General features: G+C 44.5%; 1 protein-coding gene across 2 annotated transcripts in view; it reads right to left on the bottom strand.

Annotated features, from left to right (window-relative positions):
• GLG1 (golgi glycoprotein 1) overlaps nucleotides 1–17,492 on the bottom strand; it is a 69,796-nt gene that overhangs the window by 10,636 nt on the left and 41,668 nt on the right. For both annotated transcript variants that reach the window (XM_081203364.1, XM_081203365.1), the window contains exons 9-21: nucleotides 14,917–15,038; nucleotides 14,415–14,516; nucleotides 12,736–12,889; nucleotides 11,010–11,147; nucleotides 10,485–10,571; nucleotides 9,643–9,705; nucleotides 8,650–8,763; nucleotides 8,094–8,182; nucleotides 7,836–7,953; nucleotides 6,568–6,660; nucleotides 5,716–5,853; nucleotides 4,516–4,639; nucleotides 1,203–1,345 (exon numbers count right to left, since the gene is read on the bottom strand). In XM_081203364.1, the coding sequence (XP_081059490.1) occupies nucleotides 1,203–1,345; nucleotides 4,516–4,639; nucleotides 5,716–5,853; nucleotides 6,568–6,660; nucleotides 7,836–7,953; nucleotides 8,094–8,182; nucleotides 8,650–8,763; nucleotides 9,643–9,705; nucleotides 10,485–10,571; nucleotides 11,010–11,147; nucleotides 12,736–12,889; nucleotides 14,415–14,516; nucleotides 14,917–15,038 (1,485 nt within the window). The remainder of the gene's footprint in view (nucleotides 1–1,202; nucleotides 1,346–4,515; nucleotides 4,640–5,715; nucleotides 5,854–6,567; nucleotides 6,661–7,835; nucleotides 7,954–8,093; nucleotides 8,183–8,649; nucleotides 8,764–9,642; nucleotides 9,706–10,484; nucleotides 10,572–11,009; nucleotides 11,148–12,735; nucleotides 12,890–14,414; nucleotides 14,517–14,916; nucleotides 15,039–17,492) is intronic.

Here is a 17,492-nt window from a genome sequence, read left to right as displayed (position 1 = left end):
TGGGGAAACCCCTGTCTCAGACCTGTGCTTATACAGAATCATTAATGCACATTCAGCACAAATCTTAACTACTAACCATTAACCACTAATCTTAACTAACTTGAGCGATCATGTAATTTTGGTGCATTTTTTAGCACTAAAAAATCTCTTAAAGTCAATATTTGACAGCAAAAGGGAGCTTCGTATATGGCTTTTTTCTATAGGGAGAATTCTTCATATGGGAAAATATCAGATGAGGCAGCACTTAGACAAAACCTGCAATTCAATTCAAGATGCAAGAATACAGCAAGCCAAAGCAATCTGATCAAAGAGGGTAATTATGTGTTACATTCACCACACCAGAAGAAGCCCCATGCAAGTGAGCCTCTGACAGCTGGGAATTCTGAATGCTTCCAGGGAGATAAGGCAGAGATAAGTCCTCCTTCATTGTTTACCTATGCTCATATTCTGTCTCCTAATATCCCTCAATATATTCATGAGGGAAAAGAGCAGGGCCATCTAGCTGATAGAGAGTTAAGATAAGCAGAGGAAGGCTACCAGCAGCTCAACCTCTGCTTTCTGTCTGCAGGTCCAAGAAGAAGCCTTCTCAACTCTCAGGGGCTGCTTTACACATCACTCCTTTTAACATAATGATTGCAGCACTTAGGCTGATCAGTGACACCAGATGGATTACCAAAAAATCACTGTTCCATAAAATTAGCTAATAACATAATGAATTGTGCGATTTCAATATAGTTACAACTTTTTCCAAATATAAGTGGTTAACTTTTAGGACTTGATAAAATTAATGTTAAACACTCTTATTACTTAAAACATTAAACCGTGTATGGAACTGCATGATTTCAATTGTCCCATCATAAAATGTTTTATTAAGTGGGTTTTATATATTTTTCTCTCCTAATCAACATTCATTTCAAATGCTTGGTTGCTGGAAAAATTCTTTAGATAGTTATTCAGCATGTAAAATTTACACAGCACACTTTTTAAATTTCAAGTTAAATAAACGTAACTTTTAAGTTTAGGTTGACTAAATCAGATCACTGGAACAAATTCCCAGAGAACCTGTATAACTGGGCCTAAGCTTCTGAGACCTGCCTGTATTTTAAACATGCTTGTTGGCTGGCACACGCCACATAGCAGAACAAGTCCCTTTGGGGACCTTCTGGCCCTAGGTCCTTGTGAAACACATGCCCCTTAGTCACCTGGTCTGCGTATTTCAGCTTCAAGCAGGATATGACCTGCCCTTCAAGCTCAGAATCATCCTTGGCCTTGGTCAGAATGCTCTGGCAGAATTTGGGGATGTCAGCTTTGCAGGCCTTCCTGAGCACTGGATTCAGGCGGTAATCTACGAAGGAAGAAAGGAGCAAAATTAGTGATGAAGACTGGCTGCTGGAATGAGGCACCAGCTGCAGAACTGAGTCACTTTTACTAAGCAGTCTAGCACTGGAGTTCTTTCTGTCTGAGTTGCCCATAATGTAGCCAAGTTGCAAGGCCTTGGCTCTCGGGAAACCAGCTACATACACACAAGGCTCGGCAGATGCCCACAATCCTGTGGGAGCACAGAAAAAAGGAACAAGCTGTGGAATTCAGCTTACTTGGTTCCCAGCTCTCATGGTCATGGTTGACCATTAATATGGAGATTCCTCCTGCTTCCCTCCTCCCCTAGTGCAGCAACAAACCCTGGCTTAGCATCATATCCACATCAGCAATGTTGTTTGTTCTGCTCAAAGGATGCAAAAGAACAAGGAAGCCAAGAACAAGCTTTAGCTTTACACTGTGGTTTGTTAGGGTCACAACAAACTACTATCTCTGATTCATACGTAACATTTAAGTGTGGTTTGTAGGTCCTGCTTGTGATAGGGAGGGCATGCCATTGCTAAATAATTGCCAAGTGTCATGGATGAGGTGATATGAAAGCCTTCCGTGGTGGCTATCAACTGATGATGCACACAGGGTTAAGGATATCAAAATTTAAAGACAACTATCCAAACCATGCTGGTTTCCAACTTTTTTTTGTTCTGCCCAGTACTGCATATAAATAGAGCAGTACAGTGGTACCCCGCAAGACGAATGCCTCGCAAGACGGAAAACCCGCAAGACGAAAGGGTTTTCTGTTTTGGAGGCGCTTCGCAAGAGGAATTTCCCTATGGGCTTGCTTCGCAAGACGAAAGCCCATAGGGAAATCTCCGGGGACCTGTTTTAAATTGCTGGCAGTCGGGAGCAAAGACTTTCGCCCACAGCCGGCCTTCAGAAGAGGTCCTGGACCTCTTCTGAAGGCCGGCGGGGGGCAAAAGTCTTTGCTCCCCCCCCCCCCCCCGCCTGCCTTCCCGGGACAGCGGAGACTTCTCCGCTGCCCCGGGCGATCTTAAAATGCTGGAGGGCGGCAGCGAAGCGTTCGCTGCCGACCCCCAGCATTTTAAAATCTCCCCGGGACAGCAGAGAAGTCTCTGCTGTCCCGGGCGATCTTAGAATGCTGGGGGTCAGCAGCGAACGCTTCGCTCCCGACCCCCAGCATTTTAAAATCTCCCTGGGACAGCAGAGACTTCTCTGCTGTCCCGGGGAGATTTTAAAATGCTGGGGGTCGGCAGCGAAGCGTTCGCTCCCGCCCGCCAGCATTTTAAGATCGCCCGGGGCAGCGGAGACTTCTCTGCTGTCCCGGGCGATCTTAAAATGCTGGCGGGTGGGAGCGAAGCATTCGCTGCCGACCCCCAGCATTTTTAAATCTCCCCGGGACAGCGGAGGCTTCGCTCCCACCCGCCAGCATTTTAAAATCGCCCCGGGACAGCAGGGGCTTTTAAAATGCTGGCGGTCGGCAGCAAAGCCCTCCTGTCCCCGGAGCTTGTGGGGCGGGAGGTGGGAAGAAGGGCTTTTCTTCCCACCGCCAGCCTTCAGAACAGCCTTCTGAAGGCTGGCAGTGGGAAGAAAAGCCCTTGTTCCCCCCCCAGCCTTCAGAAGAGGTCGGGGGACAGACTGTCCCCGGACCTGGTCTGAAGGCGGTTTCCCTAGGAACGCATTAATTGATTTTCAATGCATTCCTATGGGAAACCGTGCTTCGCAAGACGAAAAACTCGCAAGAAGAAAAAACTTGCGGAACGAATTAATTTTGTCTTGCGAGGCACCACTGTACAGATGCTGCTTCCAGGCTGTTCTCATAATGTCTGTAGAAATTATCAAAGGGTGGGTGACTGATATGGTTAACCCGATGCCATGGGAAAATAACCCAGGGGAGGGGGGAAAGGGGTGTTCTTAAAACTTTTTCCTTTATTCAGCAAAAGCTGAGGAACATACAATCACACCTGAAAACATACATAGTTATAGCATAGCTAAATCTCTGCATTAGGTAGCAATTTTTAAAAATTCAGGTTTATATCAAGCTCTTTCAGAGATCCTTTTAACTGGAGATGAACTGAACCTGACACTTTTTGTATGCACAGTATGAACTTTAGTATTGGGCTAGGGAATCTCCTCTTACGTTTCAAGTATAGGTAATAACTTAAAATCAGATGTTTTTATAAGACAAATTAAAAAAAATCCTACCAGTTTTCAAATAGGCAATGCTGAATGGTGAAGGCACAGGGTTGTGCAAGGAGAGGACAAATTATTTTAACACTCAAGAAAAGTTTGCCTTGGAGGGGATTATACCTACAGCAGACCTGAATAGACAAAACATTTATGCCACACAAACAAAGCAAACAAGACAGTCTAGTCTGGCAGACTGAAGTTGGGACGCTGCCAGAGCCTTCCCACAGCCTTCCCAAAGCAGGATAAGCATGTGATCACAACTATGCACACGTGTGGGGAGGAAATAAATAAATGGAGAGTGGGTTTCCTTGGCTCTCCATTTATTTATTTACCACCAGCCCACAAAGCTACAATCGTGTAAGTAAAATAAGCATAAGATGTGAGTTACCTGTATAAATAACAACTATAAAATATCATAGCACCAGCCCTTTCCTTAAAAAAGGTCGGTTCCTAAAAGCCTGTTGGAATACAAAAGTATTCTCCTGCCAGCAGAAGGGCAACCAGGAAGGAGCCAGTCTAACGTCTCTGGGAAGAGAGTTCCAATGTTTGGGAGCAGTTACCAAGAAGGTCCTAACTTGCGTGCCCGGCAAACATGCCGTGAGGGTGGTGTGACTGAGTGAAGGGCCTCCCCCGAAGATCTCAGGGCCCAGGTAGGTTTGTATGAGGGAATATGGTCTTTCAGATAGCCTGGATCTAAGCTGTATAGGGCTTTATAAGGTCATAACCAGCACTTTGAATTGTTCCTGGAAACAGACCAGTAGCCATTGGAAATGTTTTAAAAGGAAATCATTTGCTCCCTATATCTAGCCCTGGTCAACAGTCTGGCTGCAGCTCTTTGGGCCAGCTGAAATTTCTGAGCACATTTTAAAGGCAGCTCCACGTAGAGCACATTACAGTAGTCCAGATGGGATATATCAGACATTTCAGGTAATGAAGATTACAGCCCTTAAGTGCAGACCCCAGGCCCAATTCCAAGAAAAACCCCACCATTACCTGTGTTCTGTGTAATCTGGCGCTTGGTAATCATTTGCTTGCATTTGGGATCCATCATTTCGCTGTTCTTGTTCTGTTTCAAACATTGCAGCATGTTCTTTGCATCTGCTTCTGGACAGAATCTCTGACAGAGGGAGAGAAAGCACCAACAAGTCAGCAAGGGGAGAGCAACAGCACTTCCCATCTTAAGCCAGGACTCTTGTTGCCTGAATGCAAAGTGCTGAAGAGGCACAAGTCAGGCCTCACTGCACTTCCAGGCCAACCCAGAGGGTGCTTGGCATGGAATGAATTCTTAAAAGGTGTTGTGTTAATACCCGTGCCCATTAATGTCAGGAGAGGTGGTGGGAACGGCACCTCTGAATCAGTGTACTTTTGTAGAGAAAGTTTAGAAACACACTGAACCAAGAACAGGACAGGAAGATGGGAAAAGTGGGGCTTCGCTCAGCTATAATTCTATATGATCCTCTTGCTGGTCTGAGTAGTTTGAAGAGAAATCAAAGAGCCGCTGCACTTCCAAGAGCCTTTTTGCTGTATCTCCTTTAGTATCAGGCCTTTAGGGCATGCACCTGCCTAAAGTTCTGAGAAAGCCTGAAGTTCTACAGAAGTTACAGCAGAGGAGAGAGAAAAAGCTTGCCCCTCAACCAGGGTTTGACACTTTGCCATTTCAGTTTTACTTCTCTGATCTTTCACCAGATATGTTTGAGTATCTGGTAGAAGATTAGAATATGGTTGAGTATCAACTGCATATTCATAACTAGATATTTAAAAATACATACTTGAGGTCAGGAGATGTTTTAAGATTAGAACCGTTTGACTCTTTCCAGAATGAAGAGTCAAGCTTGTACACTAAAAATGGTCAGATTTGGTTTGCACCATAGACTACTGTGAATATTAACAAATCATCCCATGCCATGCAGAAATGGCCTCTGGGTTTGTGTACAAGATGGGCCAATTCCCAATGAAAGATTTTGCCTTTGCAGACAAATAAATATGGAAATCAACAAAACTGAGAAGTCTTCATGAGCAGCAGCAGGCAGAAACCCAGTTTAAACTTCCAAAAATCTTCCTACAAAAATCCATGTGGATTCCTATTTCAAGGCAATGTCAGCTACATGTACTCTTGCATGGAGAGAAAATGTTACACTGAAAGCAACATGATGTGGCCTGATTCTAAACCTCTCATCAACCAGCCACCCTTACCTTGATCATTTGCTTGCAAACACGCATGAGAGTATAATCCAGTTCTGGATCCATCATCTCCGTCTCCTGGAGTTTGAAGACTTTCTGATGGCAGCGAGTGCTGAGTTGCTTCTTGTTTTCCTTAAGACACTCAATAATCTGCAGTTAAATAAATAGAACATCTCAAGGGTAACTGGACGCTAGATGGCAGCATTGCTAATCTGGGAGCAAGTAAATGACTCAATGGCTTTAAAATAACAAAGCAAAGGCTATGGAACAAAATAGCCAAACCCCTGCATTATTTTAAGCAGCACCTCATCTAAAACAGGAGCAATAGTGGCACTGAGGAGGTCTCGCCCACAGCACATTTTGGGTGAAGTATTCTAAGGAGGATGCTAAATTGAGGAGGGTTTAGAAGTACCAAAATAAATTATATTAAAAGCCAACTCATAAGATGGAAGTCACTGTGTTCACTTAGGCTGGGGGGGGGGGGAAGGTTTAGTGGCTGAAAGTTCAACTGAGCGAGTAAAAGCTCTTTCTTCAACAGTCAACCTGGTAGTTTCAGTGTAAACCGGCCTCCTTTGGAAGGGTGAGATATTTTGTAGCCACTGACTAAGGAAGAGCTAGAGGAAAATTGAGCCCATGGAGAAGTGCTCTGTCGTGCTGGAGAAACACTTGCCAGTGGTGCTTAGGCAGTTGATCAGCCCATCCAGTGGACTTGGCTGTGAGTCAGAGTACAAGCAAAAGGTCTGTAAATCAAAGCAGACTGAAATGGGCTTTGATGCAGAATGTATTCCGGTCAAAGCCTTTCTTGCTAGGCAGAAACATCAAGAGAGAGAGAGAGAGAGAGAGCGCACTGAAAAGGCAGATCACCTGAGCATTGCCATAGGGGACGTTCTGGCAGTAGTCCCTGATGTCCGATTTGCAGGCCTCATGAAGGTCTGGTTCCAGGCGGATATCCTCAGTCTGCAAGATGAATCACATTGAAAAAGGATTCAGACTCAAAGGGAAGGTGGAAAGCTTGAACATCCAAAGCAAACAAAACCAATTAAAAAAAGTAAAAAGCCCATGAGAGAACCAAGTGTTTATCTTCTAACTAGGAAGCTTTCTGCAGGCAACCATCAGCACGCTTGAGGTTATATATTTATTTAATAGGATCTCTTTACTCATTCTTCACCCTCATGCTGCACAGTGGATTGCAACAATAATATAAATTTATAAAGCTGTTATAATTATAAAGCAAGCAAAACCTTTCCAAGTGGAACAGAACGCTTTAAATTCAGCAAAAGAGGCCCCACAAAACAATACTTTAACAGTCAAAGGCCAGGATGAAAGAGATGTCTTCAGCTATGCGATGAAGATGCTAGAGATACTTCTGTAGGGAGGGACTTCTGCAATGTAGGGGCTGTCACAGAGAAAACCCTCTCCCAGGCTGCCATTCCTTCAACTTCTGAGGGTGGCGGAACTACCCTCTACAGGTCTGAACACCCTTGAACAGCTTTTCTCAACCTTGGGTCCCTAGATTTTGTTGGACTACAACTCCCATCACTCCCAGCCAGCATGGCCAGTGGTCAGGGATGATGAGAATTGTAGTTCAAGAACATCTGAATATCCAGAGTTGAGAAAAGCTGCCCTAGAAGGTCAGTTGGGAAGAGGCAGTCTTTCAGCTATTTGAGGCCAAAGCTATGAATCAAAATATAACACACTTGTGCAATGCAGTCTTCAGTTTGGCTGCCCAGGAGAGCTCTGGAAAAAATCCCTTAAAAGACACACACACACACACACACAGAGAGAGAGAGAGAGAGAGAGAGAGAGAGAGAGAGAGAGAGAGAGAGAGAGAGAAGGAAGGTGCTTGCAGTTCTATTGGTCCAAGGGAGCTGGTTGAACAAGACTCTAAAACCCCAACAGCTGGGGCTGGCTTTGGCTCAGCAAAAACTGCCTTCTTGTGGCAAGGTGCCAGGAAAAGCCAATGTTTGCAAAGAAGCCTGCTATAAGCCCGATTTAGAATATAAGAAATGGTAATTAGAGAGAAGGAAACTAGCACTGAGGGGCAGCCAAATATTTTCAGGGTAGCGCAAGCTGATGCAACCCTCCACAGAAGCCATTGCTAAGCCTCAGAGTAACAAGAGGGCAACTTTTACCATTTCCAGCTCCTCAACACGTAGCTGCTTGCGGCATTTCATGGAGACCTGGTGCTCCTTTGCATCTCTCAGCGTGTCGTTGCGTACAATGGTGCTCAGGCAGATCACCACATCCACCCTGAAGAGGACAGAAGTGTTATAACACCAGGCTATCTTGGTGTAAAACTCTTGGGTATCACCCACTTTCTGATTAAGAGACAAAAGTTTCTCTAGCATTCAAAAGCCATGAGGCCAAATTTCTGACACACACACACATACTTTTTCTTGATGTTGGGGCACAGCTTCAGGACATCCTCTTTGCAGGCCATTTTAAATTTGTAGGAGAATCTGAAATCTTTCATCTGAACCTAAAGAAAGAAAAGCAAACAGACTCCTCTCAAGGTCAGGCACAGTCAGGAAGCCTTTCACAGAATATCTGCTACTGCAGCCCCAGTCAATGGCATCTCTCTGCCCTGCTTCTTGCCTTGCCATCTTTGAGCTTCAGTTCAAGTTATCCCTTCTTGTGAGGTTAAGGGTGAATGCAATGCCCATCCAAATCACTATGGGCCCACCACATGCACTGCCTGCCTCCAACTGCAGAATGAGAATGGCAGATTTGGAAGGAATGTGGTTAAAGGCACAAAGCAGTCAACATCCAGAAGCGTATTTGTGGCAAATAAGCCAAGGCAGCACTGAAAAGGGGACTATGCCATAACAGTTCAAATTCCAGCAGACAGGAAAATGCCTTTGGCCTTCCAGGGCGAAAACGGATAATGGCTGTCTGGCTCCCAGACTCAGTCAAACTAGGGGATGCTGGAGAACCAGCCACACTCACCAGCTGGAAGTGTGTGACTCCAATTGCACACTTTTCATTCATCTCCTTCTGGTGTTTGTTCTGAATGAGGCACTCCATGAGGTCTCCTGAGTCAATCTGGTTGTCTGCCACTTCCTGAATGGGATATTGGGGGGGATGGGACAGACAGACAGACTAATGACAACCTGTCAGGAACTAACTCCCTTCCTGGAAGTCTCTGTACCTCAGTTGAGGAAGCAACGAGACCCATGATTTAGAGCTGGAGAAGGTAATTGCACCTCTCTGGCTTACATTTGAAACCTGATTGTTAAAATGACTTGTCAGGGCTGGTTAGCCCCAGAGCTCTCAAGTTGCTTTACAGCTGCACATGCCCCCACTGGACCCAAAAATGCAACACAATCTATTAAATGCCATAAACACATTTTGCAATTTAACTAGGTCTGGTATGCCAGAGATATACAAAGACTATGCAACAATAGCTGAATTCTACATACTCGTTCCTACTCTGTATAATTTATTCTGGTTTTGTCCACGATGAGCATCAATAAACTAACAATGAAAAGTCCTGCGCATGACTACTGGAAATTGTTTCACCCACCCTTTATATTCAGATATTTCAGCAGGCACCAGCTAAAGAGTTTCAAGTGAAACCAGATATTTGCTTTTAGAAAATGGAAGAAGAAAAAGGCCAGAAAACTGAATTACCACTGTCCCATTCTGTGCACCCATGGAATCACAGCACACATGCAGTCTTGCACCTGCTTGCTATGACTTTTGGGTATCCAAACCAGCACTGTAATTAAGGCTAAGTTCTGAGCAGGGAACTGGGGATGCAAGAAGGCTGGTTGTGCCCTTGAGAATTATGGACATTCCAGCAAGGTATGCTTAACATGAAGGGGGAACTACAAGGCACACACATGGCTATGGTCTTCATCCCCTCAACTGATACTGATGGAGGAACTCCACACTCAATCCTTATCCAAATTAGAACAAGTATGAGGAAGAGTTACTTACATGGCAGAAGGTCTGAATAATTGGCTCACATGCTCGCATCATCAAGGCTTCTATCTGAATATCCTACAAGAGGGAGAGAGAAAGCAATACGTCCACCCAAGGCCACACCCAGTTTTTCTGACAGTTCACACTATTGCTCATGTTATGTTTGTACATCAGAGTGGGAAAGTCTCCTGGGATGTGAGCATCCCTAGAGACAAGCTAGAAAGACTTCTGTTGACAAGAACAGCTACTGTAAGAAGTCATTGGGAGCAGGAACAGGTTGCAAAAAATATCGCTTAAAGCAGCTTTTCCAGCTGTGCTGGCTGAGGATGATGAGAGGTGAAGCCCAAAGCATCTAGAAGGGGCCAGGGTGGGGAAGGCTGCCTTAAAGTTTGCTGCCCCAAATAAAAGCTAACTAGAGTTGACCAAAACACAGCCGTTTTAAGGAAATGATACCTGCCATAGAAAGGCACAACTTTTACACATACAGCTGACAGAGAGACAGAGAGACAGAGAGACAGAGAGACAGAGAGACAGAGAGACAGAGAGACAGAGAGACAGAAAGAAAGAAAGAAAGAAAGAAAGAAAGAAAGAAAGAAAGAAAGAAAGAAAGAAAGAAAGAAAGACTCATTTACATGAATACTCCTCCTTTCTAATGATATCAGGCTTGAGTTACTTTATCTGGACAACCAATTAAGATCTGATACTTTACCTTCTTTCTTAGATGACTCAAATACATGAAAATGGCACCCTTTTGAAGATACTTGGGAGGGCAACCCAAAAATCAGCAAGCCATTCACATGGTGCAAGTCTAACAACTACAATACTGGAGCTTTCCCTTCCAGACAAAGCTTACTTACTTCAGACTCCAGCTCTGTAAGGTTTCCAACAATGTCTCTGCATTCAGCCGCCAAGTCATCCAGATGGTCCTGGAGACATTCAAGTTCCTAAAGGGGACACAAAGAATCTTAACACAGAACAAATGGGTTCATCTCATTAATCCCTTGAAAGCCACCCAAATGCACCTTGCGATGTCTCTGGGACATCTTTCGTTTCACCCCAACCAACACCACACTTCTGCAATGCAACATAACCCCTGGGATCAGCAAGTCACCACTCCAGGTTGCTCTAGGTTGGATAAATTGGGACAAACAATGCTTTGCTTTCTCCTGATGCACACATGGGTTTAGTGCCTTCCCTTCACTAATTAAGCTAAATCGAAGCACAAAACGCAATACAGAAACTTTTGAACATTAAAATTTAGTAAAATTCAGAAATGTTTATGAAGAAATAGCAGAACCAGGGCATTTAAAGTGAATGTGTTTTGCTTTCTAACTTATACAACAATTTCAACATGAGATTATTGGTTTAAATTTTTGAGATACCTGTCCAGTCTCTGTTTTCTCACTGCACCACTTCCCCAGATCTATCATGCACTTGTCCTGGAGAGCTGGATCCAGTTTTACATCCAAGGCACGCTGGTGTAGAATTCGTTGTACTTCTGCCCTGCATTCCCGGGATAGCTGCCAAGAACAAGTGTACAAATTTGTTCCAGATGAACAACCCCAACTGCTCAGATCTGGGAAGGAAGGTGCTCTTTCCAGCATTAGTAAAAGTAAAGTTCTCTTTATGCTATGCTTGGTCACCTCCCACACAGGCCCAGAGCAGGCCTCCCATGCAGGCCCCTCCCCTCATTTTTTTAACCTTCCCTGCAGTTTAGATGGACAAGTCCCCACATCCAGACAGAAGGTGTTTAATTGAAGGACAAGTCTAAACAAGTTGTCAAAAAGTGAACGAGATACCGTGGCATCACGTGTGTGGAGGGGCTGGCTTGCTGTTTAAGAGAAGAAGCCAATAAAATACAGACAAACAAGCCTAGTGCTAGATTGGTAGGGAGAACCTCAAATCTCCAGGCTAGCAGAAGTCAGAAGGATCTGCTAGAGCATGGCAAGGACTCTTTGGGGATTTAAAATTCTTGGTACTCTGAAAACGGTGCCAGGGACAGGCAGCTGTGCATGGCATCCTGCACAGATTTTACAACTGAAACCTAAAAACTAATTAGACATAGCAAGTGGAGACCCACCACAATTCATGTTGGCAGAAAAAGAAGGCAGAAAAAAAGGAACAAGGCACTACTCCATTTTTCTCCCCCACAGGGAGAATGACTTGCGGAGCAACTGAGCAGTTGCCAAGTCTGTTCAACAGTTCTTTCCTGAGCAGGCACATAGCAGCAACCAAAAGGTATATGGGTATCACTTAGGCTGCAGAAGAAGAGGCAGCAGACTGTCTTCTCCTCCCCAACTTAAGTTTATAGGCTGGAATACAAGCCCAGGAAGTCATGCAGTGCAGTGCACCTTTTGCAAGGCTTCACTATTTCAGGTGGGTGGGAGGTGATGTTTGAGAACTCCCCACTTCTCCCAAACATGCTAGTTCTGCCTGTGGGGAAAGTTTACATGGGGGAAGCATTCACACATGGACTCCCTTTTTCTTCCCATAGCCCCCGAGTCTGAAATGACTCAACCCAGCAAAAACTGCACTCACATGAATTCCTGATTATGCAACTCAGCTCATCACCAACCACACTCTGATTGCAACCTACAGGATACTGATTACCTGTTTGGTGATCACAACTTCACCAGCCATTCATGCAACAAGCCACCTATTTTGTTTCCTCACCCTTCATATGAAGAGATTTCCTACTCTATTCAGCACTGACCTCAGCTACAAAAAGCAGAGGCAAGACTGCATACCTTAGCTACAAAAATGTTTCCTCAGGCTTCTTCCAAAAGGCTTTTAGGGGAATTCTTGCACTCCTGTTTGAGTCTCCAGAGGCTCAAACATTAAACCCCAATCTCAGAGGGTTAAAACAGAAGCACAGGGGTCTCCATTTGTTTACCTACTTAGTTGTTGCAAAGCATCCAGGTGACCTGTAGAGTGGACTATAGTTGGCTTGCCTCCGTGCTTTTCCCCAGTATCACCTGCTCAGTTTCTCTGCTGCCTTAGAGATATTCAAAGCTTACATTTGAAGCCACAGATAAACTAGCTCATGCCCCCAAATCACATTCATTTTCCAATAAAGGAGGACTGCTAAAGCAACTGACTGGTGCCTACCCTCCTCCCCTGTTCCTCTGTACGATAGGCATGTCTGTACAGGCAGGAGAAGATGGCCCCAGGAGGAATCATCTCACTCGTCTCATTCCAGCCGCGTGTATGGCAAAGTCGGGATGCATCTCCCTGGCACTTGCGGTAGAGCACAAGATCCAGTCTGTCAAAGTAGAAGAATCAGTGAAGCCACCATGAGGTTCTAAAATGCCCTTTCTTCACACACCTAAGATTAACAGCATTTCATTTCACTTCAACACAACATTTCACCTCTAGAACGTAGCAAATCAGAAATGAAAACGTTAATAGGTACAATTTCCATTTAGCCATACAGGTCACTCGCAACTTGCACAGGGGTTATGTTCCAGGGACAGTGCATATACTCAAAAACACATATAGTCAAATCTCTCCCACATGACTATCCTTACCTTCTGGAGCTGTTGTGCTGAATGGGTCTTATAGCACCTCCGCCCCCAGGCAACGCAAAGAGTTTTCCACAAGATCTCATGGGACTGTCTGAGATCATTCAAGATCCTCCCAGAGCCCAGTAAGCAAGTCTGAGAGCTTAAAAGCTATTTTTGTGCTGGGAAAACAATGCGCAAAAAGAGTGTTTAAGTTCTCAGACGCCCATGCATTTAATTTGTGCAATTTCAACTGGTCAGCCATCAACTGCACAAGTTAAATGCACACAAGTTGCGAGTCACCTAATAAAACTGAGACATATTTAAAGTCTCGCCAATAAAATATCTGTGTTTTTTTACTGCAACCAATTCCAACTGTGTAACAGTTTTGCAGTCTGAGATTTTAATATGATTATGAAGATTTTCTGTAAGCCACTTGGGGCTATAAAATTTGATGCAGATGTTAAAAGTGCATTGGTACACATAAGAATGTGAACATACATAAGAATTTTGCTCTTAAGGAGCAAAAACAATTTAAACCCTACACTAGAAAGAAATATGTCCTCATGAGAAACAGGCCCTATGCTCTTATACCAGCCAGCTAACTGTGATCAGCTGGAGAAGCCCTCCTAACTATCCAACAGTTATCATACTTTCATTTGGTTTCTATGCAAACTAAAGTTTTTAAAAAGCAGTACTTTAGAACACTGTTCCTACTGCAATCAGAAAGGCCTTAAGTGTGTTTAGAGAATGCCAGTTAGCATTAAGCCATTTGTTCTGTATTTCATGTTTTTATAATCGTATGATGTTAAAACATAATTATAACTTGATGGTGTTGTACATCACCACAATTTTTTTCTTAATGAGCTGACAGTTCATAAAACACTATTAATAATACATAAGTACAGGAAACTTTACTTTTGACACAATGCTTACACTGAGACACCCTCCATAGTTAGACAGAGGCTGAAATTTGGGGTGAGAGGGAACTATCCTGTGGTGCACATTCATTATGAGGCAGCTCTTGAAGGTAATGCCCAGGCCAGAACCTCTACTTTAATTTGTAGCAGGCATTGACAGAATTTTGGGGAATAACGGTTATGTATAAACATCAAGTACTCCAAGTTGTGAATGAAAAGAACTCTTTCTGAACCTCTAGCTAGTGACTAGAGAATTAAAGCCACCCATGACCCCACAGTACAAGACCTTTTTGACCCAACTGCCGCTGCTAGAAAGTCCTGCAACAGAACTGCAGGGCCCCTGAGGGTCCCCATGCCCAGCACTCACTTCCAGTCCCGTGAAATGAAGTACTGGAGCTCCAGGAGCCTGTGCTCACAATCTTCCACCATCTTCTCTGTATACAAATGCTCCATAAGGCAAGAAAGAATCCTATGGAAAGAAAGTCATGTTATATTGATATATGCAATCTTCAGGAGCCTTCATACCAGACATTGCAACAAGGAGCATCTCACTGGTAGGAGGGGAAGGAGGTATTTGTAGAAAGGGGGAGCTGAGTAACTGCATGCTTTAAAGCACATGTGCTTCTCCATAGTGGTCTACCTTTGGCCTGTACTTTCCCACAGCTTGCATTTGTAAGGGTGATGAGAAGCTGTTGTATAATAAAGTCTGCCTGTATGCCCACAAGAAACCCTTTCACCCCAAGTCAACATCTCTTTTTATGTAAGAGACAATCTGAGTCCATCTCTTCCCCCAGGTTTAACAGGCTTCTTTCAGCCCAAGCTAAAACAGCAGTAAACTGTAGCAAAAGCAGGGGATCTCCATCACTTACATGGGGTCTCCAGCACGGATGTGCTTGCAGGCTGTTTGTATCACTGATTCGCAGGCTTCGTTCAATGCTCTGTCAATGCGGTAATCAGCACCAGGGTCTGCCTCCTGGATTAGAGTTTGAAGCTGGAGGAGGAAAGAGAAGAGGGGGGAAGAGTTTAACAACAATGGCAAAGTAGTTCAGGAAGATGGTTTCCTGGCTTCTGTTGCAGGCAGAACTGCAAAGCTAACCTCAAGGGATTCTGCCCCTTCCCATCTCATTTCAGTACCAGCTCCTGAAGTGGAGAACATCTTTCAAACATTCCCATGAACTGCTCCCTCCCACACAAAAAGGGCTAACCGTTTGCCAAGGAAAAGCAGCCTTTGGACAAATGATTTATCTTCCAAGACCAAGACCAGTTAATGGCAAACAGCTAAGATGTGCCAAATGGAAGAGCATTCTCCCTTGTGTATGACTCAGCCAGAACCAGAGTTTTTATGTTGCTGTCACCTCATCTGCATCCAGAAACTGCAGGCATGACTGAGAAAGCCAAGGTGTCAGGTCATCCCTGCAGCATGGGGCAATCCACACATTTTGCAACTCTGGGGACTTCCCTGTTCTATTTTCAGTATCCAAATGACAGTACACAGAGCTGAATTGTGCAGCCAGCCACATCACCAGGCCTTCTTGCCACTGAAACTGAAGGGGAGGAGAGCCAAGAGAGCAGCAGGAGCAGGAGAATCTAATCTCCCAAACCCAGAACCTCTGTCATGTACATGAGCAACAGGGGCCTTCCTGAGAAAATGGCACAGGGGCCTGATGTAACAAAAGACAGCCTGGGGCTAGGAACATGTGCCTAGTGCTTTTATTTGTGGTGGGTGGGCGGTGAAGAGGCAACTGTTGAGACTGAGTTGAGCAGCATGCTCATAAAGGTATACTAGCAGAGAAGTGGTCTTTCAAGGATTCAGACTCCACTGAAGCATGACTTGAGCAGCGCAGGTAGACTTATGCAACACAGGTTGTTTTGTTTTTTTGCTAAAGCAGCAGCAGCATAAAGCAGCAGAACTAAATGGCATCTCACCACAAAGGCCTGAGAAAAAGCCAATGGAGCTTAAGAATTCCTTCAACATGTAACACTCACTCTTGGAAATTAAGCTCTACAAAGTTGGAGGAGCAGAGAATGGGCAGATTTCTGCACTGATCGTTTCCTAGTGGAGCCGGTAGCCTGGGAATTAAGCCAATTTCAAATTTAGGAATCCGTTTACATCACAGATCTTAACCTCAACTGAGATGAATCTAGTGAAATGCTGGGGGTGGGGGGCATGGGGCAAAGCCATTTATTCATGTGGCCATGGAGCCATCACAGACCACAGAGCCTTTTTGCTTCTTTTTGCTCCCCTTGACAGAACCACAGGGCAGCATTTGCAAATATCGGGGCACTTCCCATTTCTTTGCAAGCAAAGCTCTTTCCAAGAGGCCAAACTGTCAGGTTGCATCACACAACAGTACAACCGTACTTTAGCCTTTCCCCACCAGCACGTGTTGCAATGCCCCCCTCAAAGCCTATCAAGTAAAGTGGTGTCAAGTCTAGAGGAGTGTTTAGTAGCATCAAAGCCCCAACTACACTGTGTAAGTATACACATCAAAGGAGTCATAATGCTGAATTGAGGCTAAGCTGCCTGGGGAAAATAGCCATGTTCTAACAATCTGTTCCTGCCTGGGAAACAATTATCCTGCTCTCATCATTTGAGGTGGAAGATCCCTGGAATCTAGCCTGACAATCACACCAAGCCATCTCCAATATAAAAGAACAAGCGAGCACATGGCCTGATGGGCTTTCTGATTTTGTCTCAGGCAATCATCAGTGAGCTATGTTGGGACCGGCATTGAAAAAAAGGGAAGGGTTTTTTTTGGGGGGTGAGAGTGTCAATGTCATTAATCATGTGCTTGGGCGCCCCCAACCTTCAAACTATAAGGCTGTCAAGCATTTGCTATTGGCAGCAGTCAAGATTAGGACACCTATTACATAAAAACAAGGATGTGGTAGGAGGGTGAACATAGCTCCTGCACAATACTACTCCAAAAATGCTACCCAACAGTGAAACCTGAATAAATCATTCAGAGGAAGAATGAGATTTTGAGGAGAAAGATCAGCAGCATTGGCAAGTAAGGCATGGGGTGGATTATCAGGAGCCATGAAGTGAAGCAGAGAACAGGGTCAAGTAAAAAAGTCCTATGTCTATACAAAGGTCCCAATGTTTATGGGCCCAGAGGCACCTTTTAAAGTATTGTCATAGGCAACAAAAGTACCCATTCCATCAAAGAAAAGCTAGCAATACTCAGAAACATCCCCACCCAAAAAACCCAACAAGCAAATCACCTATACCCCACCGAATAAGACAAAAAGTAGGCCCCCAACACACACCAGCCAGAAACATCATTAAAAAAATTAAAAGTTGGTATCCACAGGTGCTGCATTGGGGAGCCCAGGCTAAACTAGTGGAATCGGCCACTTTGTCCCAATCTCCTTCTGGTTTCTTAGTTTTAAGTACACACTGACTCTGCATCTTCAGTTTTTCATCTACAACAATAAGGGCTAG

The sequence above is a fragment of the Podarcis bocagei genome, assembly GCF_964188305.1.
Source record: "Podarcis bocagei genome assembly, chromosome: 7".
Classification (NCBI taxonomy): Eukaryota; Metazoa; Chordata; class Lepidosauria; order Squamata; family Lacertidae; genus Podarcis; species Podarcis bocagei.
The sequence above is the reverse complement of the archived record's forward strand: the minus strand, read 5'-3'. Positions and strand labels throughout refer to the sequence as shown.